This window comes from Semicossyphus pulcher, unplaced genomic scaffold (assembly GCF_022749685.1).
Source record: "Semicossyphus pulcher isolate SPU_LCO1_2020_fin unplaced genomic scaffold, fSemPul1.0.p SCAF_4, whole genome shotgun sequence".
NCBI classification, from domain to species: Eukaryota; Metazoa; Chordata; class Actinopteri; order Labriformes; family Labridae; genus Semicossyphus; species Semicossyphus pulcher.
The window spans coordinates 21,745,737-21,767,082 of NW_027211715.1; the positions used below are offsets into that span (position 1 = coordinate 21,745,737).

The window sequence follows — 21,346 nt, forward strand, 5'->3', positions numbered from 1 at the left end:
ACACACACCCCTTAACTCCCCTTAACAAGGCACTGAATCGACTAACAATAATTCTCTTGAGACTTACTTTAACCGTAACCACAATTACTGCATTTATTTGTAACATAATTCAAACTAAACCTTTACCCTAACAATTGAATTTGGTGGTTTACCTTGAACGAGTGTGAAATGAGTGCCTAAGCAGACCATTCCTATGCAAATGATCTCAATAAATGAATCAGTATAAATAAGTGTATGTGAACATTCAGCTGCTCCATTTACTGTTAAAATTGTGAGTGAATTCAGTTCAAATGATAACCTCAGGTAACAGGAGGTGTACAAACACAAATAGGATATTTGAATTATTTTTAGTGAATTTAATTCTCATGAAAAGAGGTTAAATAAACAGAGGACTTGTTTTTTTGTGCACACAGAGGACAAAGTAGCACTTGTTGTTCCACACCCCCGATAACCACTCATCCATTTTATTTTTTAACACCTCCACCTCTGGGAGCAACAATCTGCTCCAGTGCTGTGTATTTCCTGCTTAGCGTTAATCTGGACTTTATAAGTGAATACAGGATATTTGAGAGTAATAATAAGGTCCAATGATGGAGGCAGAGGTCATGTTGACAAACGAGAGTATAAGGAGCGTCACATTGACATGCAGATTGGTGAAATATTAACCTCCTGACACCCTGCGTCCTCATACGGTGACATTAGATTTTGGCTTCACAGCACCATAATATTTAATTCTGCGAAACTTAGACCCGTTGGTCTCATTCATGGACACTTTGTCCATCACCCTGTGGACACAAAAGCAAATTACACTGATCAGTGAACATTCAAGATGGCCGTGTTCCCGACCAAAATGTGTTACAGTCGGCTCTACAGAAAACTCAACCAGGTAGAAAACCTCTTCAGATTTTATGATTGAAACTTGTTTATTTAATGCGTATTAACAGTTGTAGCTTGATATGACAGACAAATTTGACAAATTTCAATCATTTGACAAATCAATAGCAACAAGCTACAACACCGTTACGACAAGGTACTCACATGAGGACATTGGGACTTTTTCAATGTAACACAAAGACAGTTCTTAGGTTTTATACTTATTAGGTCCTATTAATCCCCAAAAGGTAGGAGAAATTAAAAATGCATACCAAACAAAAGCTTGGGTCTCAGGAGGTTCATATTTTAAAATATAAATAGTTCTTACACAGAAAAACAAAAAAACAAAAACATGGCCAGGCAAGTTTAGAAGTTAAAGATGGAGCTTGAGATTGACCTGAATTTGTTGAAAGGCATTTAAAACACACTGTCTGCATTTCATTTGGTCTTTTTCATCAAATGCATCTGATTTTAAATCTGATACCAGAACCTCTGACAACACCAAGAACAATTGTGATTTTGTTCATTTAACTGTGCGCTGCCATCTGAACAAACTTTTGCTGATTATTAATACAGTGTTGTAATTTATGATTTAACTCTCCTGATAAGTCAACTTTCTAACGAGTTATGCCAGATCCAGATCGAGATAATGGAGGCGAAGCTGGCCGAGATGAAGACGATGTACAAGCAAAACAGCAGGCGGTCGATGACCATGCCGATCATAAGCCACTCCTGTGAATCCTTGCTCCCCTGGAAGTGTTTGTCAATCTGCATGCGGATGGCCGCGAGATCCCTGCTCAGTTTCCTCAGTTCGTCCAGAGCCGGCTCCGGAGGGGGTTTGTCCTCATAGATGCCCTGAAGATCTTTTGCGGAGATGATGTTTGTATTCATCGCTGGGTAAGTCAAACATTAAGAGTTTAGAGTTAAAGTAGAGAGTAGAACAATTCTGAAGAACTAAATGTAAATGATTAACTGATGAACAACTCTAAAGCCACCCTGTCTTAAGATATAGGGAAAAAAACTTAAGACATGACAACAAAAACTGTCAAAAAGGTCTGTTCTTCAGTGTCAAAGATCAACTTTGACTTTCCAGTGCTTTCAACCGGTCCTCTTCAGGGGAGTTTCTTTTATTATTATCAAGTGACCAGAGTATGAATTTTAAAATATATATATGTGTATACCCCAGGATACAGTTGAAAGCTGTGGGAAAAGCTTTCAAGTGGAGTTAAGGTTTTGTTTGCATCTTTCTTGTTTTTTTGGGGTGTATTTTTGACCAATTACATGATGAGGAATTGTTTACCGAAAAATAACTATTATAATTTTATGGGAATTATCCTAAAACGTTTTTCCACCTAGTTTTACTTAATGCATCAAAGGACGTCACCACCAACTCGTGTTTAACGATGTGTATAGGCCTATACGAGTTGTTTTTGGTACATTTCTAATTAACACCAAACACAAATTCAACTAATGTATTGACTAATTTTAAAGAAATTAATAATGGATACATGTTTACATTGGTTAAAAAGAAGTTATTTAAATAGCGATTCTCTTGAAATTAACAGCTACGTGCTATCAAACCAGACATTTTAGTTAACTTCTTCTTCTTTCTGCGCTTGTCAAGATTTTCATTCCATCACTGTTTTTTACGATAACAGTGAGAAGTAACTTTTTAAACAAGCGTTAACTAATATCTTGCTGATGAGCGAGGCTTTTTACAGTTTTATTGATGCGTTTAGCTAGCAGAATTTGTCATCTGAAGCTAGCTAGTTTATGCTAATGCTAATGCTTAAACTCCCTCGGGTGGTTGAAAAAGCCCTTCCATGCTAAGCTGAGGTGTTCAGTTGCTGCAGATTTTTTTCATGGTTCCCAGGTTACTTTTCTAAAACCCTGTAAAATGTACAGCATAATGCTAAAAGCTTTGAATAAAGCTGCATGTCTTTGATCGTTTCCCGGACCTTTCAGGTGCATCTCAAAGAAAACTGAGCAACTCTCATCCTTTGCTGATGACGAGCATGATATGCATTAGAATCCTTGGAAAACGCTAGTAAGTGGACCTTGGGATAAGATTTTCTTTTCAAATAACTACTTCCAAGATCAAGAATGAAAAATGCTCAATTAACTTGTCATTGGAAATCAAATGAGGCATACAAAATGATTGCAATCAGATGTAGCAGCAGTGAGAGAAGTACTAAAAACATATTGATAATGTACCTTTATTAGATGGGTGAAGGGAGACGGTGACGCGGTTGCTCTTCTTCTTTGGAGGAAGACAAACTACGACAGCCAGATATCGCAACACAAGGATGCTGAGCCAGTTTGGCACCGCACTGTACTGACCGGAGCTGAACTGGAGGTTAGTGATAAACACCGTCTCCAGCAGGCTGGCCACCATCAGAGCGAGGCTGAGGGAGAATAAAACATCTGCAGCAAAACAAAAGGAAAAAATGAAGAAATACTTAAGGGATAAGAGATATTTTTTCATTCAAATTTGATTCTCCAATAGTTACACTAGTCTAAATTAAAAATCTACTCATATATTAGGTATCACTCACTCATGAGAGGTGTTGTCTCCCCAGTGACAGGCAGCAGGTCATTCATGATGAGCAGAAAGACTGTGTATCCCAGGATGAGGGTCATCTTGAAGGAGCCCCGGTCCACACTATGGGGAGGCAGGAAAAAGCTAAAGAGGTCGACTGTGATGAGGAAGGAGCTGGGGATCAGGAGGTTCACCACGTAGAGGATCGGTCTGCGTCTTAGAATGATCTTGGGAAGAGACACAGGTAGATAGACTTTAGGTTTTAGTAATACTCCGTATACCTTTGTTATTGTTTCTGGTGCTTTTTCAGTGGAACCTCACAACTTTGGTGTTCTGCAGGGATCAATCTTCGGCCCCTTTTTGTTCTCTGTTTACATACTTCCACTGTGACAAATTACTTATAAAAACGACAACAACTACGCTTCTTAAATCTAATATTTTAATACAAAATAACCCCTTTTCATCTTGCTAGCTTGTTGTTATACTGTTTTTACATGTCGTGTGTCTTAGCAGTTTTATCTCATCTTTCATCTGGAATTAATCACTTAATTAAAACGAAATAAAAATTGTACATATGTAAAACAATAGCTGAAAGTGCTTACATAGTATTTGACCTCAGAGTAGCCTTCGGGAGAAACATCGTGGATACCTGTAGCTGCTTTGATATCTACAAGCTCCCACTCCCCTTTTGTCTGCAACAATTTTTTGGACTCCTTCAGGACTTCCTCAGCTGTTCTGCTCTGAAGCATCCGTATGTCCCTAGCTGGAACAAAATGAGCATTTGTGTATATTAGACGCGTGTCTGTATGAAGTGTTTCTTGTGGTCTTCTGTGGTCACTTGAAATGTTTAATAACTGTAAAAATTATGATTAAATTGTTATTGTTTTATGTGCTGCCTTACCAAAGTGTAGATAGGGTTGGAAGGTCAGGGTGCAGTTCTGGATATCGAAGGGGAAAGTGTAGATGACTAATCGACAGGAGCTGACCACTCTGACCGGCTTATCATCATACACACGGCCTGTGTTGTATAAGTAGACGTAGGGGGTGTTTGGAGATACGTCTTCGTCCATGCTGAAATAGAAATAACTTAATTACAAAGAAAAACATGCACATACTTAAAAGATTAACGTTCATGTCCCACTTTGCTGATCCATTTTCTTAGTTCTTAGAAACCACCAATATTAAAAACCAATGTGTGGGACAGCTACATCATAAACATGCTGTTGATCATTGTCTTATAAGAGACACTTGTATTTATGGCGTGTTTTGTTTTGTAATGGAAGTTTAACACATTTATAGACCGCTGAACATCCTTTTGACTCACATCTCTGAATGGTTTTAGCATAAAGTTCAAGTGGCAACAAGTTGATTCCTTTAAGCTCCATATTATATGGAGAGAAATAACAGTCAAAAAGATTTTGAGCTTGTAAAATAGTGTTCACAAATGAGTTTACACTCCCCAGTTGTATTTCATGTTTTCTGTGCATGTAAAAAAATGTGTCCTCACACATTCAAGTGTGCGACTTTGTAGTTTTGTAGGTGTCGAAATTAGAACCGATATGGTTTTTTCAGGGCCGATACCAATACCGATTTTTAGTTGTCAAGGAGGCCGATAACCGATATTTGGAGCCGATATTCATTTGCAATAAAAGTGAAAATATTGGCGTCAAAATTTTGAATAATACAAACTCCAACACTTAACTTTGTTTAAATGCCTTTAAGCATATGTTTATTAAACAAACAAACAAAAAGCGCAGGGAGTTCCCAGGGTCAGCAGCATCTCTTGTAAAGTTAACTGAAAATTTAAATAAATAAATAAATAACTTCCTGAAGTTTTATAAAGTAAATAAAACCAAGTTAAATAAAATTTGCAAAGAAATGAAGTCTTATCGGCCGTCAGATCAAAAAAAAAAAAAAGGCCGATGCCGATATGCGTCAAAATGCCAAATATCGGCGCCGATAATCGGTCTATCCCTAGTCGAAATACTTGCGATCACAGATAAGATTGGCAAATGCATAACACGTTTTTGTAGCTGTAGAAAGTATTTGTGTTTGTGTATGTAGAATTTGTGCCACAATATTTTCAATTTAAAGATTTTACAAAGTCAGAGTTACGGACACACAAATTTACTGTCTGCATGTGACTCAATATTTTACAAGCTCAAAATCTTTTTGACCGTTATTTTACTCCATAATATTACCACAAAATTTAACACTGTATACCTCAATGGAGGTTTGTTGTGCCGACATTTCAGGTTTTAACTTTATTTGAAGTTTTTTTTTTATAATTTGGACATAAAGCTCACTGACAACTCGATATCCTTGTAAACTTACAACTCGTCGATTCGGATGTCAGGGATCCAAAGTTTTTCCCGAGGCACAGAGACTCTTGTTGTTCCACATTCGTTCTCATCCCAGCTCAATCCCTCTATATTCCATTCCTACAGTAAACAATACAACAGGCCTACTTAGAAAATGCCAACTTAAAAGAAGACACATTTCTGCATCAATTCATATTCTTTCAGAGCTCTAAAAACTTACCAGGATTTGCCATATGAACGTTGTCAAAGACTGGGCTTTTTCATCCTAGAGATGAGATATGCTCATGAAAAAAATCCCTTTGTGTCCAATTATACTTTAATTAAACTACAGTAATGAGTGTTTATGTGCAGGATGAATAGATTTTAGCATAACTCATTGACTCACCACTCCTAAAATTCCCACCACAGTTATGTCGATGGAGACATTGAGTGTATCCGAAAAGCGTTTTACAGGTCGCAGCAGATTTCTAGGAAATAATTCCGTCTCAAGTGCATCAAACATGGATTCAATCGTCGGGCTGGTGCAGTTCAACGCTGCAACAGAACCTGAGTTCAAACAGAGACAGGCAGGTTAAAAATCACGCGGTAAATGAATTATATTTTATGTTAGCACCTCGTCTTTGTTTCACTCACTTTGTGTAACTGAGTAAGATTAAAGGGCCTCATTGTGTCAACTTAGTTCTTCAGTTTAACTTTTTTTTCTCTCTAGGTTTAAGCTGTTAACAGCTCAACCTTTATGTTGTCATGGATGAAGAACTACTCTGAAATTGAGCACACACATTATTTTTCCCATCCAGAGGAAATGCTAACCAATAACATTCCCATAAACTCTTAAAATGTTGAATTGCAGATTAGCATGCTAACACACTAAACTAAGATGGTACAGATGGTTATACCTGACACTGCGAGCCTGTTAGCTAACATTAGCCTTTAGCTCAAAGCACCAATATTCCTACATACAGCCTCACAGAGCTGCCTGGCTGTAGACTCTTTGCCTTGACACGTGTTTCTCTCAGCTTTATGTGCTACAGGTTACATCACTCTTGACATAATTTTGGTTATGAAAAGCTGTTTGTTGGACGTCCTAAAGTTTTATAGGTTTTTTTGGTATGAATTTGGTTGAAGATTTAACTTAAATTCTTTAAAGTTTAAATTGTTTTCCCGTCTTTTCCCCAAACAGCACATGATTTTAAAACAACCATAATGTATTGTTTTGTATTTTACATGGTAGCTTCTCTCGTGCTTTTTGATTTATGATCATAAAGTGCTTTTCAGTTAATGTTGTATTTTCTGAAAAAATAACCTGGAAAGTTTCTGAAAGCTTTAACATTTGAATACGTTTACAGCTTTTAACAAATTTCTTCCTTTTCTCATTTTGCTAATTTAGTAGAAAATAAAAATCCTTCTTACCGTGAAGAAGTGAAAAACAGAAGATGAGACCGGCTGTCTTTGCCGCTGTCATCTTGTCTGTGTCAGCTCAGCCAAAAGTGAGCAAAACAGTTGGAACAAAATGTGTATCTTTTGTCTGATTGGCTCAACACACCTCTCACCTTTTCTTACTGAACTATTTGCACACGTGTCAAACCAGTGTCGCACAATGTGAGAAACACTAGTCAAACAAGGATGGAAGAATTTTTTTTCAAAACTCATTTACTTTGTCTTTTAAGTTTTGCAGTTTGCAATTATTGGAAGCAAACAGCTCAGCATTCATGACTCTGAATCTGTCCTCACATTTGCATCAAACAAATACGATTTCAGTTGTTTTTAAACATTTCTCTGCTCTTCACTTATTTATCTGAAAGTTATATACAGTGGGGCAAAAAAGTATTTAGTCAGCCACCAATTGTGCAAGTTCTCCCACTTAAAAAGATGAGAGAGGCCTGTAATTTTCATCATAGGTATACCTCAACTATGAGAGACAGAATGAGAAAAAAAAATCCAGAAAATCACATTGTCTGATTTTTAAAGAATTTATTTGCAAATTATGGTGGAAAATAAGTATTTGGTCAATAACAAAAGTTCATCTCAATACTTTGTTATATACCCTTTGTTGGCAATGACAGAGGTCAAACGTTTTCTGTAAGTCTTCACAAGGTTTTCACACACTGTTGCTGGTATTTTGGCCCATTCCTCCATGCAGATCTCCTCTAGAGCAGTGATGTTTTGGGCCTGTCGCTGGGCAACACAGACTTTCAACTCCCTCCACAGATTTTCTATGGGGTTGAGATCTGGAGACTGGCTAGGCCACTCCAGGACCTTGTAACGCTTCTTACGAAGCCACTCCTTCGTTGCCCGGGCGGTGTGTTTGGGATCATTGTCATGCTGAAAGACCCAGCCACGTTTCATCTTCAATGCCCTTGCTGATGGAAGGAGGTTTTCACTCAAAATCTCACGATACATGGCCCCATTCATTCTTTCCTTTACACGGATCAGTCGTCCTGGTCCCCTTGCAGAAAAACAGCCCCAAAGCATGATGTTTCCACCCCCATGCTTCACAGTAGGTATGGTGTTCTTTGGATGCAACTCGGTATTCTTTCTCCTCCAAACACGACGAGTTGAGTTTTTACCAAAAAGTTCTATTTTGGTTTCATCTGACCATATGACATTCTCCCAATCCTCTTCTGGATCATCCAAATGCTCTCTAGCAAACTTCAGACGGGCCTGGACATGTACTGGCTTAAGCAGGGGGACACGTCTGGCACTGCAGGATTTGAGTCCCTGGCGGCGTAGTGTGTTACTGATGGTAGCCTTTGTTACTTTGGTCCCAGCTCTCTGCAGGTCATTCACTAGGTCCCCCCGTGTGGTTCTGGGATTTTTGTTCACCGTTCTTGTGATCATTTTGACCCCACGGGGTGAGATCTTGCGTGGAGCCCCAGATAGAGGGAGATTATCAGTGGTCTTGTATGTCTTCCATTTTCTAATAATTGCTCCCACAGTTGATTTCTTCACACCAAGCTGCTTACCTATTGCAGATTCAGTCTTCCCAGCCTGGTGCAGGTCTACAATTTTGTTTCTGGTGTCCTTTGACAGCTCTTTGGTCTTGGCCATAGTGGAGTTTGGAGTGTGACTGTTTGAGGTTGTGGACAGGTGTCTTTTATACTGATAATGAGTTCAAACAGGTGCCATTAATACAGGTAACAAGTGGAGGACAGAGGAGCCTCTTAAAGAAGTTACAGGTCTGTGAGAGCCAGAAATCTTGCTTGTTTGTAGGTGACCAAATACTTATTTTACCGAGGAATTTACCAATTAATTCATTAAAAATCCTACAATGTGATTTCCTGGATTCTTTCCCCCCATTCTGTCTCTCATAGTTGAAGTGTACCTATGATGAAAATTACAGGCCTCTCTCATCTTTTTAAGTGGGAGAACTTGCACAATTGGTGGCTGACTAAATACTTTTTTGCCCCACTGTAGATTAGATCATAAAAAGAGGTTTTTCTGATAATAATCTGATGAGCAGAGTAGTAACTTGGACTTTAAATTTAAGAGAAGTAGAGTCCTGGACTTATTTTGCCGAAAGACTTAAGAGAGGGGAACAAATAGAAGAAGTCTAAAGACACGTGAACAGCATTGTTCTGGTCATTAACCTCCAGGGTAGAGCAAACTGTCGGCCAAATGCTTTGTTGAAACATGCAAATATATGCTGATTAGTTAACAAAGCAAATGAGAAATTTCCAGGGTTTTAAAGATCTGAAAGAACACTAAATTCTTGCTCCAGATTCCTGTATGTTTGCATTAAATACAATACGACTGAGACAAAGCCATACAAAATGTGTTGGAAAACTTTAATGCAAGCTTGTTGAAATAGTGCTTAATTCTACATCAGGTCAGCAGTTCTCATCTTAATGTTACCAAATATAAATATGAATAGACACATAAGAGAAAAGGACCATATTGGCTTGAAATGGATGCCTTTCTACAATGGCAGACACAATTCACCTGCATTATTACATGCAAAAATAAATATTAAATGGAAAGGAACAATCAGTCATAGATATAGATATTTTTCTTTGCATGCTCATAAATGTGCATGCATGCTGTCAATAACATTGTAATGTAAGCTGCATGGTGCTGCAGTGTTGCTGAAGGTAAGTAGTGCAATATATTAAAAATATACAAGTCACAAAGTGTAAGTATTGTAGACAACACAAAGTAAGTGATGTTGTAAAGAACATTGGCGGTCATGAACTGTTTTGTCTATAAAATGAACAGAAAAAAACCCACTAAAGGCTTTAATAAATTATACAAAAAAAAATCACGGGGGAAAATCAAGATGCGTTGTATGACTGCAGCCAGATAATGATGATGGTAATGAAGCTGACTGATATGAAGACGATGTAGAGGCCGAACAGCAGGCGGTCTATGATGAAACCCACCTGCATCCAGTCCTCCGAGCTCTGGCTTTCATTCAGCTGCTGCTTCAGCTGAAGGCGGATGTCCTGGAGCTCCCTACCTAGGCTCCTCAGCTGCTGCAGGGTCTTGTCCTCATCCAGCGGCCCCCTCTGCTCTGGAGCCTCGCTGACATCTGACGAAGAAGAGACGCCTATTTCTGGTGCAAAGATTGAGAGAGGAGGTGAAGGACGTGAATAATTTTGCCTGTAGAACCACCTCCCAGGTGTGACCTCCTACCTTGTGCAGCCGGATTTTGGATGACTGTGTCCTCTAGATCTCTGGGCTTTGGAGGAAGCCGTACCAGGCGTCCAAGGTGGTGAAGAACAAGCACTCGGATAAAGCGAGGGACTGGACAGTAGTTGGCAGAGCCACACAGCAGGTTGGTGACGATGATCGTCTCCAGTAAACTAGCCACCATCATAGCCAGGCACAGAGACAGGAACACATCTGGGATAATAATATAGGAAGCTTTGTATATTCTTGTTCATGAAGCAGCTTCAAATACAAGTTAAATCCAGCCAGACAAATCATACAGACTGCAGTAACAGTATTCTAACAGTAGTGGGTGTAAGAGTCACACTTTCTACTCGTGTCTCTAACAGTAGCTGAATGTATCGTCAACTGACTTATGAGCGGTATGTTGTCTCCTGTGATGGGCAGCATGTCGTTCATGCTGAGCAGGAACACTGTGTAGCCGAGGATGAGGGTCATCTTGAACAAAGACCGGTCGACGTTCTTCGGAGGCAGCAGGAAGCTGAAGAGGTCGACTGTGATGAGGAAGCAGCTGGGGATCAGGAGGTTCACCACGTAGAGGGTGGCCCGACGACTCACTGAGACCTGTAATGGTGTCAACGACAGCGGATAAACACGTATTAGTCATATATTATATATACACTTTTATTTAAGAATGTTCTGTGCTAAAATCTATCAATTTTTGAGGTAAAAATGAATGCCTCAAATATATATTCATAGACGGTATTAATTTTCACATGACTACGTATAGGACAGCCATGCATCCCGAGGAGGGCAACTTTAATAACTAATAATAGTTCATATCAATATTTTCACTGTGTCTTTCATTTTGATGAAATAACTGAAACATGGCACTTGAAAAGGTAACAGTGAGAAGTATTTTCTTACAAAGAACCGGATCTCTTGGTAATCGTCTCCTGACGAAGTTGGTAGCCGATAAATCTTCACTGTGATTCCAACCAGTTTCCACTCACCCATAGTCGTCATCACTTTTCTAGAGCGTTCTAATATTGCCTCTACAGATGTGTGGTTAATCTGCACAGCCGAAACTGTAAGGGAAATGTAACAGTCAAAGCTAAGAGTTTATCCAATTATAATTACGTTCAATAATTATAGATTTTTGTTTTTAAAAAGTCTGTGTTTTAAGTTGTTTCTTTATACTCGTGTGTAAGTAGGAATTGAAGCTTAAACTGCACTTCTGGATGTCAAATGGAAACGTGTAGATGTCGAGTCTGCAGGAGCTGACCACTCTGACGGGCCGTTTATCGATCACACGGCCGTCAGAAAGCAGGTAGCTGTATGGGACAAATGGAGCCGAGTTCTTCCCCATGCTACAGGAAGGGAAAAGACATCAAACCCGGTAATTAAGGTAAGAGTATTAAGTCTACACACAGATAATTCTGCACTGCTCTATAGAGCAGATGCTACTTACAATTCATTGATGACCACATCTGGTACCCAGAGCAGTTTCCGTGGAATTGTAATCCGTACAGCTCCACACTGTTCCGGGTCCCACCTGACGAACTCATTCCTCCACTCCTGCAACGAAAATCAGACAAACACATACCTGACTACAAGAGTTTTCAGGTGACATTTAATTGCTCTATATATAGCTTATGTGGTCACAGGTGTGATTTGTAAAATTATAAAATGTGATGTTCTATTTTACCAGAATGGATGCAACATTCTCTTTATTCCTTTTGACGTAAAGTTTTAAAGGACATTTTTAATTGTCAAATCAAAAAGTTACTCTTTTATACGTTTCTCTTTTTTTTGGCAGTTTACATCATGAGGTATCTGGTGTCTAATGATGGAACTGACCACATTCATACAACGGCCATTTTCCTCTGACGTCACGCCCAGGCTAAAGGAGGCTAAAATGCTGTTAAATGTTCTGATGTGTGCTAGGTTATAAATAAATGCATTAATTCGGACAAATCGTTGTTATTTAACAGCTTCCAGATTCATCAGCGATTAAAAAGACAACAGTAAAAATCCTGAAGCACATAGAGCCATACTTAATGTTTAAACACATTTGATAACATTAGCTACTGTCAGACAAAAGCTATATATGTTAGCGTATAGCTACTTCAGAGCTAGCCACCATTAGCTGGGAGTGACTGGTTGCTAGCATTACTCATCTGATAGTATAACATGATATGATAGAGGATACATTGTTAGCTGAGGGTAATGTTAGCTAGAATGCGGTTGAGTAGCTTACATTAGCTGTTGCCTGATGTTAGCTTGTGAGCTATCAAACTTACATGTTTACCTTTAAATATGGTTCCCTCTTGATTGTCACTACTGTCTTCAGATTCTGATCAATGGGGAAGTGGTGAAATGATAATTGCCCCTACATTTATAAGAAATACTACCAAGAGCACAGCAGTACAAGTATTATAACGCTATTTGAGTTTCCCTTCCTGAGCTGGACCTCAGAGAAAAATGGCCGCCCAGTGAATATGGTGACTGTAGGACCTGCCAAAAAGATTACATTGTGATCCAAACTGATAACTTCTGCTTTTCTGTGATTCTCAAGCTTGGAAGGGAGGAAAGATTTTATCTTTTTATTGTTAACTGTGTGAAGTTGGTTGTAAAAGACTTTCTTACCAAAGTCTGCCAGATATACGTTGTCAGGACTTGGGCCTTTTCATCCTGAAAGAGAACCAACATTTGGTTGAATGCAGTCCTTTTTCAGACATTTTGTACTCTGCAAAGCTATTTCTACAATGTAGAAAAATTAGTCAATTTTTCCGAAGTTGTTCTGAGTAGTTTACCCTTCTTACAGGTGAAAGGGATCCAACATGGGCTTAAAGTGGATGTGATTATGGTTAATGTAGTGTCACTTACCACCCCCAGAATGCCAAACAGGACGAAGCTGATGGTGACGTTGGTGGGAGTTGACATATTCATGACAGGTCTGATGGAGCTCAAGTTGAATACCGGTCTGAGAGCCTCCAGCAGGGAGGGCGGGTCAGGTTTAGTGCAGTTCAGCATGACAGAGCCGCACGGAGCTGCAGAGGGAAGAAGAAATGTGTCATTATGATGTTAAAGTAGACCTCAAATGAGCTGCACTTAATGGCAGCAAGTTTAAGCCATGAACAAACACCAATGAATACATCTTACTTAACTCAAAACCTTTTGACTTCCTTGTATGCTAAGGATACTGGCCATGTTGGCAGGATATAACGTGCATCCGATTAAAACAGTTGGATAAGAAGCTCTTGGTACTTCATATATGTATATTTCTGTTTCATAGGAGCTGTACTTACCATGCATGAGCATAGAGATGAAGATGAATAGAACCTTAGGTTTGACTTTCAGCCGGCAGCACTAAAAACATCAACATTGAGTCAAAAGCGGTTGTTAGTCTGATGTTGTGCTGGTGGTCAGGGCTGTCCTGTAAAGTTTTCTACAACAATTCAGAACTTTGATTTGACAGGTCAGTAATGTTGTCTTCTAGGTAAGTGAAGTGAAAATAAAACAGAATACATATCTATTTGTTAAAGTTAGATTACTTTGAGACCTTATGTATGTCCTTATGAAAGGTAACCATCATATAAGATATAAAAAGGAGTATCGAAGTACGATTTTAAAATATGTACTAGCAAGGGAAGATGGGAGTCTGTAGGGTTTCCAACATTAGCATGATTACTCGTAGCTATTTTTATTTTAGTCCAGGCTTACATTTATAAAACCAAACACATCGTCGTGATGCAACAGAATATGGAGATGCTGTTTATGTAAATTACATTACACCTCTGAATTTTCTTATTACATGAAACGTAAACGTTTTTTGCGTCGACTAACTTTTGAAAATGTAGTGTACCTTTAGTGAAGTGTATGAAATTTGTTCTATTTGAGTGTGTTTACAAAAAGATGTTTCTTGGCTACTTATTTGAGAGTTTGAATAACATTAATAGATATTAATTTTATTGCAAACCGCAACAAAATATCAATGGTTGAATTTGGTAGAGGCATAAGCTGCACATCATTTGACGATGCAAAACTAAACATGTCGAAAGTTTATTGATTGATTTTTTTTTTTTAAATCAATATGGTATCTATGGTTTTGTTAATATTATGATCATATTCTATACAGAAAAAATGACAACTCGTATTTTATTTTGGGGCAGCCTTTGATAGCAGAGGGCTACGTTTGACATTAAGTTGACCAAGCTTAATCTATTTTAGCTTTATCTTCTGCACAGTTAAATTACTTTGTATTTCAGGATTGTCATTAGTTACGACTCTGTATGTAAGGATTTACAACTTAAATAATGTATATATGGAAAAACAATTCGAACATGATTATTATGTTAGAAATAAATGTCAATCGAAAACCGAATGGAAGTTTTTCAAGTGATTTTATTTTGTTTACAGTGGGTTCCTCCATTTTAAAAGTGCACAATAAAACACAAAGGCTTAAAATTACATCTACGTTAATGAAGTAGAGCTAATTTAAAGTGTGATAATATGACCATTTGTTATTACTAACAATTATATGATTACTTTTGTATGTGTAAATACTTTGGCTCCAAAACAAATCCTCTACATAACATTACAATGTATTTGTTTAAAATTCATTTTAGCCACTTGCTACATTAATGGAGCCCCATAATCAACAGTTACCTACTAACTGTATGAGTTGTTCCAGATAATGATGATGGTAATGAAGCTGACAGATATGAAGAAGATGTAGAGGCCGAACAGCAGGCGGTCTATGATGAAACCCACCTGGATCCACTCCTCCGAGCTCTGGCTCTGGCCCAGCTGCTTCTCCACCTGCAGGCGGATGGCCTGGAGGTCCTGACCCAGGCTCCTCAGCTCCTGCAGGGCCATGCCCTCGGCAGCTGACCCCGTTACCCCTGCAGGCCCCGCATTAGCTGTGTGCTTTGTCAACACAAGTTTCGTGGCTAGTTTTTAAGAAGAAAAAGATAATTTTTAAAAAATCTATTCAGAAAACACTTAAACTAAATTAACCCCACAGTCTTGGATCCATCTGATCTGAACTCTGAACAACAACTGTTGTACTGAATATCAGCACAGCCGTGAATTAGTGATACGGCCTCTTGTTGAAGATAATCACAGCCATGCTGATAGTCAGTATAACAGCACAGCCTTGAGTGTGATATTGCTTTTAAACAACAGTTCTACATGCAGCATTAAGTTGAAAAAGCAAAATGTAAAACACAATATTTTGTTTATTTTTACTAATAACCTTGCTCTGCCAACACATCTAGTTCTTGATTGGAATTGGGCTGTTGCCAAGCAACAAGCATTTTTCTGCTTAGTATGTCTACATCTTTTAGCAGACCAGCCACTTTGTACTCTGTATGTTTCCTTTTGTAGTGCAACAAGTACAATAAGAGTCTGCTGACAATTGCTTTAGTAGCCTGTGATTGCTGCAATGTCGATTGACAGTATTCTGAACACCTGAGGCAGAGTGATAAAAGTCCAAGTGCTGTTGTACTGTATATCAGCACTCAAGGATTTAACCACTGTATTAAAAAAAACAAACCTATATACAGTATACCTGAATCCTTTTGTTTTTTAGTCTTCTGAGGCAGGCAGACAACACAGCCAAGAAACTGCAGAACAATCACTCGGATCCAGTGCGGGACAGGAGCGAATTCAGCAGAGCCACTCAGCAGGTTGGTGATGAGGATGGTCTCCAGTAGACTGGCCACCATCATAGCCAGGCAGAGAGAGAAGAACACATCTAAAAGAGAAGAGTGACGGATATGTTCAAATGGTAGCTTGTCAAATAAAAAGTAGTGTGAAGTGAAAATGTAAGTAACACGTAAATCTAAGCATAGTTTAAACATATCTATTTATGAATTAATGCATAGAAATCAAGATTGCAACCTTTATTAACAGCTCTCCTGTTACCTGCCCCAAATTTCAATGGCAAAAAAAGCCCACTTCAAAAGCATTCTACATTATACAACAACAGTAACAGTATTCTAACAGTAGTGGGTGCAAGAGTCACAATTACTACGTGTGACTCTAACACCAGTTGAATGTACTGTCAACTGACTTATCAGAGGTATGGTGTTTCCAGTGATAGGCAGCAGGTCGTTCATGATGAGCAGGAAGACGGTGTAGCCCAGGATGAGGGTCATCTTGAAGGAGGAACGGTCCACAGCCTGGGGAGGCAGCAGGAAGCTGAAGAGGTCGACTGTGATGAGGAAGCAGCTGGGGATCAGCAGGTTCACCACGTACAGGGTGGCCCGGCGCCTCACTCTGATCTGCAGAGGGAGAAGAGGAATGTTTTCAGGTACCGTTCCCGTGCACATTTGAGATTTGCTTATTCATTTGAAAGAATGCCACAAGGTTGTTAAGATAGCTATTATAACTTTTAAGTTGAATTTACACTCTCGTATTCAAGCCTGAAACGTCATTAAGAGAAAGTCAAATCACCTACATGGAATGCGAGCTCATCAACCTTATCAGCCGCATCATTTCCAAAGGTGTATTTGTGGGAGGTGATATCCAGCAGCTCCCACTCCCCCATGGTGGTCATCACCCTCTTGGAGTTACGTGTGATGTTTTCTGCAGAGCTCCCGAGGGATATCGTTATGTCCATAGCTGGAATAGAATAGAATAGAGAAATACATTATGCTGCAAAGTAAAGATGAATAAACACACACATTACAGAGCTTTAGGAATCCATAGTTGCATTAATTTTGTGGAATATTTTATAGTTTTTCATGTAGGTTAATATTCTTGTTACAGTTGAATATTTGGTTACATTTCAAAAAACCAAATTGCACAATAAAGCACTTTTATCGTGAGCATCACTCAAAAGAAATGAGTTTCAGAACAGCACATCATTCATGGCCTCTTATATATACTTCCTGTCTTGCTTTCCTCCATAACCTGCTTTGAAAAAACCTTAAACTTAGAAAGAGAAGAGACATTTGGAGGAGTGTGTTACCCAGGTGGATGTAGGAGTTGAAAGTTATGGTGCAGTTCTGTATGTCGAAGGGGAAGGTGTAGATATCGAGGTTACAGGAGCTGACAACTTTGACTGGTTGAGCATCGTGCACCCTGCCATCGTTGTACAGGTACAGGTACGGGACAAAGGGGGCTGTGTTTTCATCCATACTGCAAGAGACGAACGAAAAGAGGAGTTTTGAGCGAAATGAGAAAATGTATTCACTGCTACTCACAGGAAACAGACGTAGCCCTGTTTCTAAATAAGAGGAGAACATTATTCTGGCTCCATGTTTTTGCTTTGCTTGCTCTTCTGTCAGTCCTGGTGCCATTTTTACCGGCTGCTCAAATAATGTTGACATACGCAACTGTGTTAACCAGTCGGGAAGCTGCATCCTGCTAACAGTTGTTGCCTGTTAGGCCAAATTCTGATATATCTTATTCATCTTTTCCAAAGAGCTTCGTTTCCCTCGTTTTTGAAAAGTTCTTTGTAAAATCTTCCGTGCCCAGCTGTTTTAGAAAGTTTGGATTTGGGGCACTGGTTAAACTCAGCGGCTAAATCGCGCGCCCCACGTACAGAGGCTAAGTCCTTCGACTCCCGCCCTCGGCCTCTTACCGCGTGTCTTCCCTGCTCGCTCTTTCCCCGTTTCATATACAATACATTTGTATGTATAACAAACAGTATAAATATATGATCATGTCAATAGTACTCACAATTCATTGATGACAATATCTGGCACCCAAAACTTGGTTCTGGGAAGAGAAATTTTCTTGGTGTCACACTGGACTGGGTCCCATTTGACAAGCTCGTTCTGCCACCACTGAAACAATAAAACTGGTGTTAGCGCACAGAGAAGATATGCCATGAGGTAAATAATATACAGTGTATTAAGTCGGGATGGATGACTGTAGCTATGGGTGGATAAAGCCTCATGAAGCTTTGGGGCTTTCTGTCTTTGGTTGCTGAAAAAGGTTCTCTTGGAGCACTCCTTCCACGTGTAGAGTGCAACTTCAATCATTTGACATTTATTAAGATGACAATTCTTTAAATGTGTCAGAAAATTAGTGTAGTAACATGGGGAAATGGACTGGCAGAAGGTGGAATTGAACCTAAGCGTGAAGAAAGAGCTGTTAATTTAGCATCAACAGGTTTAACTATATCTATTTTCCGATGCATTGTGATGATTTAAAGAAATGCCACCGACAGGGAATCAAACCCAGAACCTTCTGGCCGCCAGGACGCGGTGCTAACCACCACACCATCCTGCTGCCCTGCCCTTAAAATCTCTAAACCATGTGACATTCCTCCTACGATACAAGCTCGATCCTTCAACACTGTCCTTCATAGGAGTGAAACAAGCTCGCTTCAGAGCTTCGGTATCATCCGCCCATCTCTAGATGACAGTACTTACATAATGTAGCCAGATGTAAGTGACCAAGAGTTGAGCCTTTTCATCCTGCAAGACAAGAATAGTTTCCTCACAATTAAACTCTACTAACAGATTATATATGTACTGTATAATGCTGCTTTTCCTTATCTTCTGTGAGCTGAACTTACCACTCCAAGTATCCCATACATGGTGAAGGAGATTCGGACGTTGGTGACGGTCGTCAGGTTCATCACAGGTCGTATGGCGCTCAGGTTAAAGACTGGAGTCAGAGCTTTCAGCAGGGCGGGTTGGTTTGGCTCGGAGCAGTTCAAGTCGATGGCACTGCAGAGAGCTGACACAGGATTCAACACACAAAATCCCAGTTGTAAACATACTCAGACACATATATTATCAGGTATTACCTAAGCTTAATATCCATTTATTATTGGGATATCAATAAAAGTACTTTCAATTTAGTTTACATACAAAGGAATTTAACTCTTCCTGAACTTGGCAGCCACAAAGGTGATTTTTTTGGCAGCTTTTTTAAAAAGCAAAAGTTTCGATGTTTTGAGCCATATTTACGTGTAACACAGTATCCACTGTGAGCGACTGGGACAAACGCTCCAATAAGGCCATCTATTGGCTGAGCTAATTGTTTGTCATCTGACATCTCTTCCGTTCGATTTTAGTGTCAAGATTCCAAATCAAATGTGTAAAAACAGAATGACACTGAAGTCAAGCCGTGAAATACTCATTTCGTACTGCGCATGTACATTCAGTGCTATCCGCTGGTACAAAGGACCAGATGCCCTCAGATGTTCTGACAATATTTCCGACCCCAGGGGACCAATACTTTTATTTATTTTATTTATTAAGCCAGAAAAAGCCTAATTGAGATTAAAAATCTCTTTTACAAGAGTGTCCTTGCTGAGAGAGCAGCAGCACACTTTAACTAAGTTTCAGACATACGACACACGACAATAACAAAAAATAAGTCGGCATATTCTGGGCCACATAGTGGAAAGTCATTAATCAAAGCATCTACAACCTGATGCAGCTTCCTCCAAAGCCTTCAATCTACTTTGAAAAAGATTTAAAGAGATCAGCTCCCCCAGACCCAAGCAGCAGGAGCAACGTACCTGAAACCCTTTTTCCTCATTTCGAGACACACTTTGGGGACAGACGGTAAAATTAAGCCTTACGAGTGGGTTACAGAGCGAAGACTGTAGCTTCCGGTATTTTTTTACATTAATAAAGTTACATAGGTAAGGGGGAAGCTAGTTAAGAATTGTTTTATAAATACGGACATGCCAGTGATTTAGTCTACGGTCGGACAATGCAGGCCAGCCAAGACTAATTTTAATATCAAAGACGTGAGTTTGGTGACATACATGACTTCAAGCTTGAAGGGAAATCGGACGAAATTTGTGGAAAAGTTGCAACAATTGGCCAAAATCGCAAGTTAAGATAAAGTTGCGGGAACACAACTTTGCAACTTTCTGGAGGGACAATTGAACACGTCTCACACATCCCTCTGCAATTTTTTAGTAATATTTTTGGTAATGTTTTTTTTTTTTAAAGGGACAGGATGTATTAGCCTGATACTCGACATTGTGTTTCCAAGAATCTTACCTGGTACGAGAATGACAATCGCAACCAGAGAGGGCCCGACCGACAGAGGGACACGCTAGAATGAAAGAAATATTTCAAGTTACTAAAACATTAACAACAATTAGGCTTATGGATTTACTGATTGAGAAACATCATCAGTTACGAAGAGGATTCATAACACCTGATTCTGTATCTAGCTTTGGCAATAACACTTCATTACATATAAAATGTACACCTGGAGTAGATGCTTTACCTGCAGTGTGTCCCTAGATGCCATGATGTCGTGAGGAAAGCAGTTCTGCAGTCTTGCTCTGAAGACAGTTGCTTTTAGTCAGCTGTATGAATAACAGTCACCTGAAGAGAGTGCTGAGCTTACCTGGCAAACTAAGTCTTGCAAGACTAAATTCATCCTCAGTGGCAGAGATATACATAGTGCCCCTGTAAACCAGGCGTGATGCTGACAAACCCCCAGCAAATGATGTGGGAAATGTAAAACTCTGCAAGGCAGGTACTGTTCCTTTTAAGTGGTTTCATACAAAACAAAGAGAAACCACAGGTTGTGTTTTTCACCGCGGTGTGTGACTTGCAGTTGGCGAAGACTTGACCACAGCGGCAACAGAGTCACACACGCTGGTAGTATGCAAATAAACAGTGGCTGGCCTGTGAAGAACGTGTCCTCTGGTGTCACCCCAAACCTCCCGCCAGCCAACAGTTTTTCATTTTATATTGTTGTCCTTCAAAACATGCCAGGTCGCACGAATTCGCTCATTATACAATGCTTCTAATCCTCGACCCTCCTGCAAACCAACCTTTCCCGTGACATTGAGTAGATCCTTCCAAGCTTTCATTGTAGTGTTGGTCCTGCTATGACACACAGGAACTTTGAACCTTCTATTATTCAGACATTAAAGCTTATGCTGATGGTGCAATTGCTGTATTTGTCACAACCTCCTTCTAGTTATTACATCACTTCCTGTTAGACTCTTTACCCCTGCTGACGTACATATGAAGAAACCTATTGTTTGCACATCTCAATGTTGTAAAAT

The 21,346-nt window shown here is 39.4% G+C and overlaps 2 protein-coding genes and 1 pseudogene across 2 annotated transcripts; all 3 read right to left on the bottom strand.

Moving 5' to 3' along the window:
* Positions 1 to 1,482: 1,482 nt before the first annotated feature.
* On the bottom strand, positions 1,483 to 7,195 carry LOC138607367 (5-hydroxytryptamine receptor 3A-like). The gene is made up of 9 exons (XM_069679954.1): positions 7,144 to 7,195; positions 6,119 to 6,279; positions 5,954 to 5,998; positions 5,747 to 5,853; positions 4,314 to 4,483; positions 4,015 to 4,175; positions 3,429 to 3,639; positions 3,088 to 3,297; positions 1,483 to 1,766 (listed from the first exon to the last, which is right to left on the bottom strand). Exons 1-9 carry the CDS (start codon positions 7,193 to 7,195, stop codon positions 1,483 to 1,485), a joined length of 1,401 nt encoding a protein of 466 aa, XP_069536055.1.
* A 2,806-nt stretch (positions 7,196 to 10,001) lies between these two features.
* LOC138607990 (5-hydroxytryptamine receptor 3A-like) lies at positions 10,002 to 13,551 on the bottom strand. The gene is made up of 9 exons (XM_069680652.1): positions 13,545 to 13,551; positions 13,228 to 13,391; positions 12,988 to 13,032; positions 11,810 to 11,916; positions 11,539 to 11,708; positions 11,266 to 11,426; positions 10,752 to 10,962; positions 10,363 to 10,572; positions 10,002 to 10,258 (listed from the first exon to the last, which is right to left on the bottom strand). Exons 1-9 carry the CDS (start codon positions 13,549 to 13,551, stop codon positions 10,002 to 10,004), a joined length of 1,332 nt encoding a protein of 443 aa, XP_069536753.1.
* Positions 13,552 to 15,012: 1,461 nt separating this feature from the next.
* LOC138607991 (5-hydroxytryptamine receptor 3A-like) lies at positions 15,013 to 19,848 on the bottom strand (annotated as a pseudogene).
* Positions 19,849 to 21,346: the final 1,498 nt, after the last annotated feature.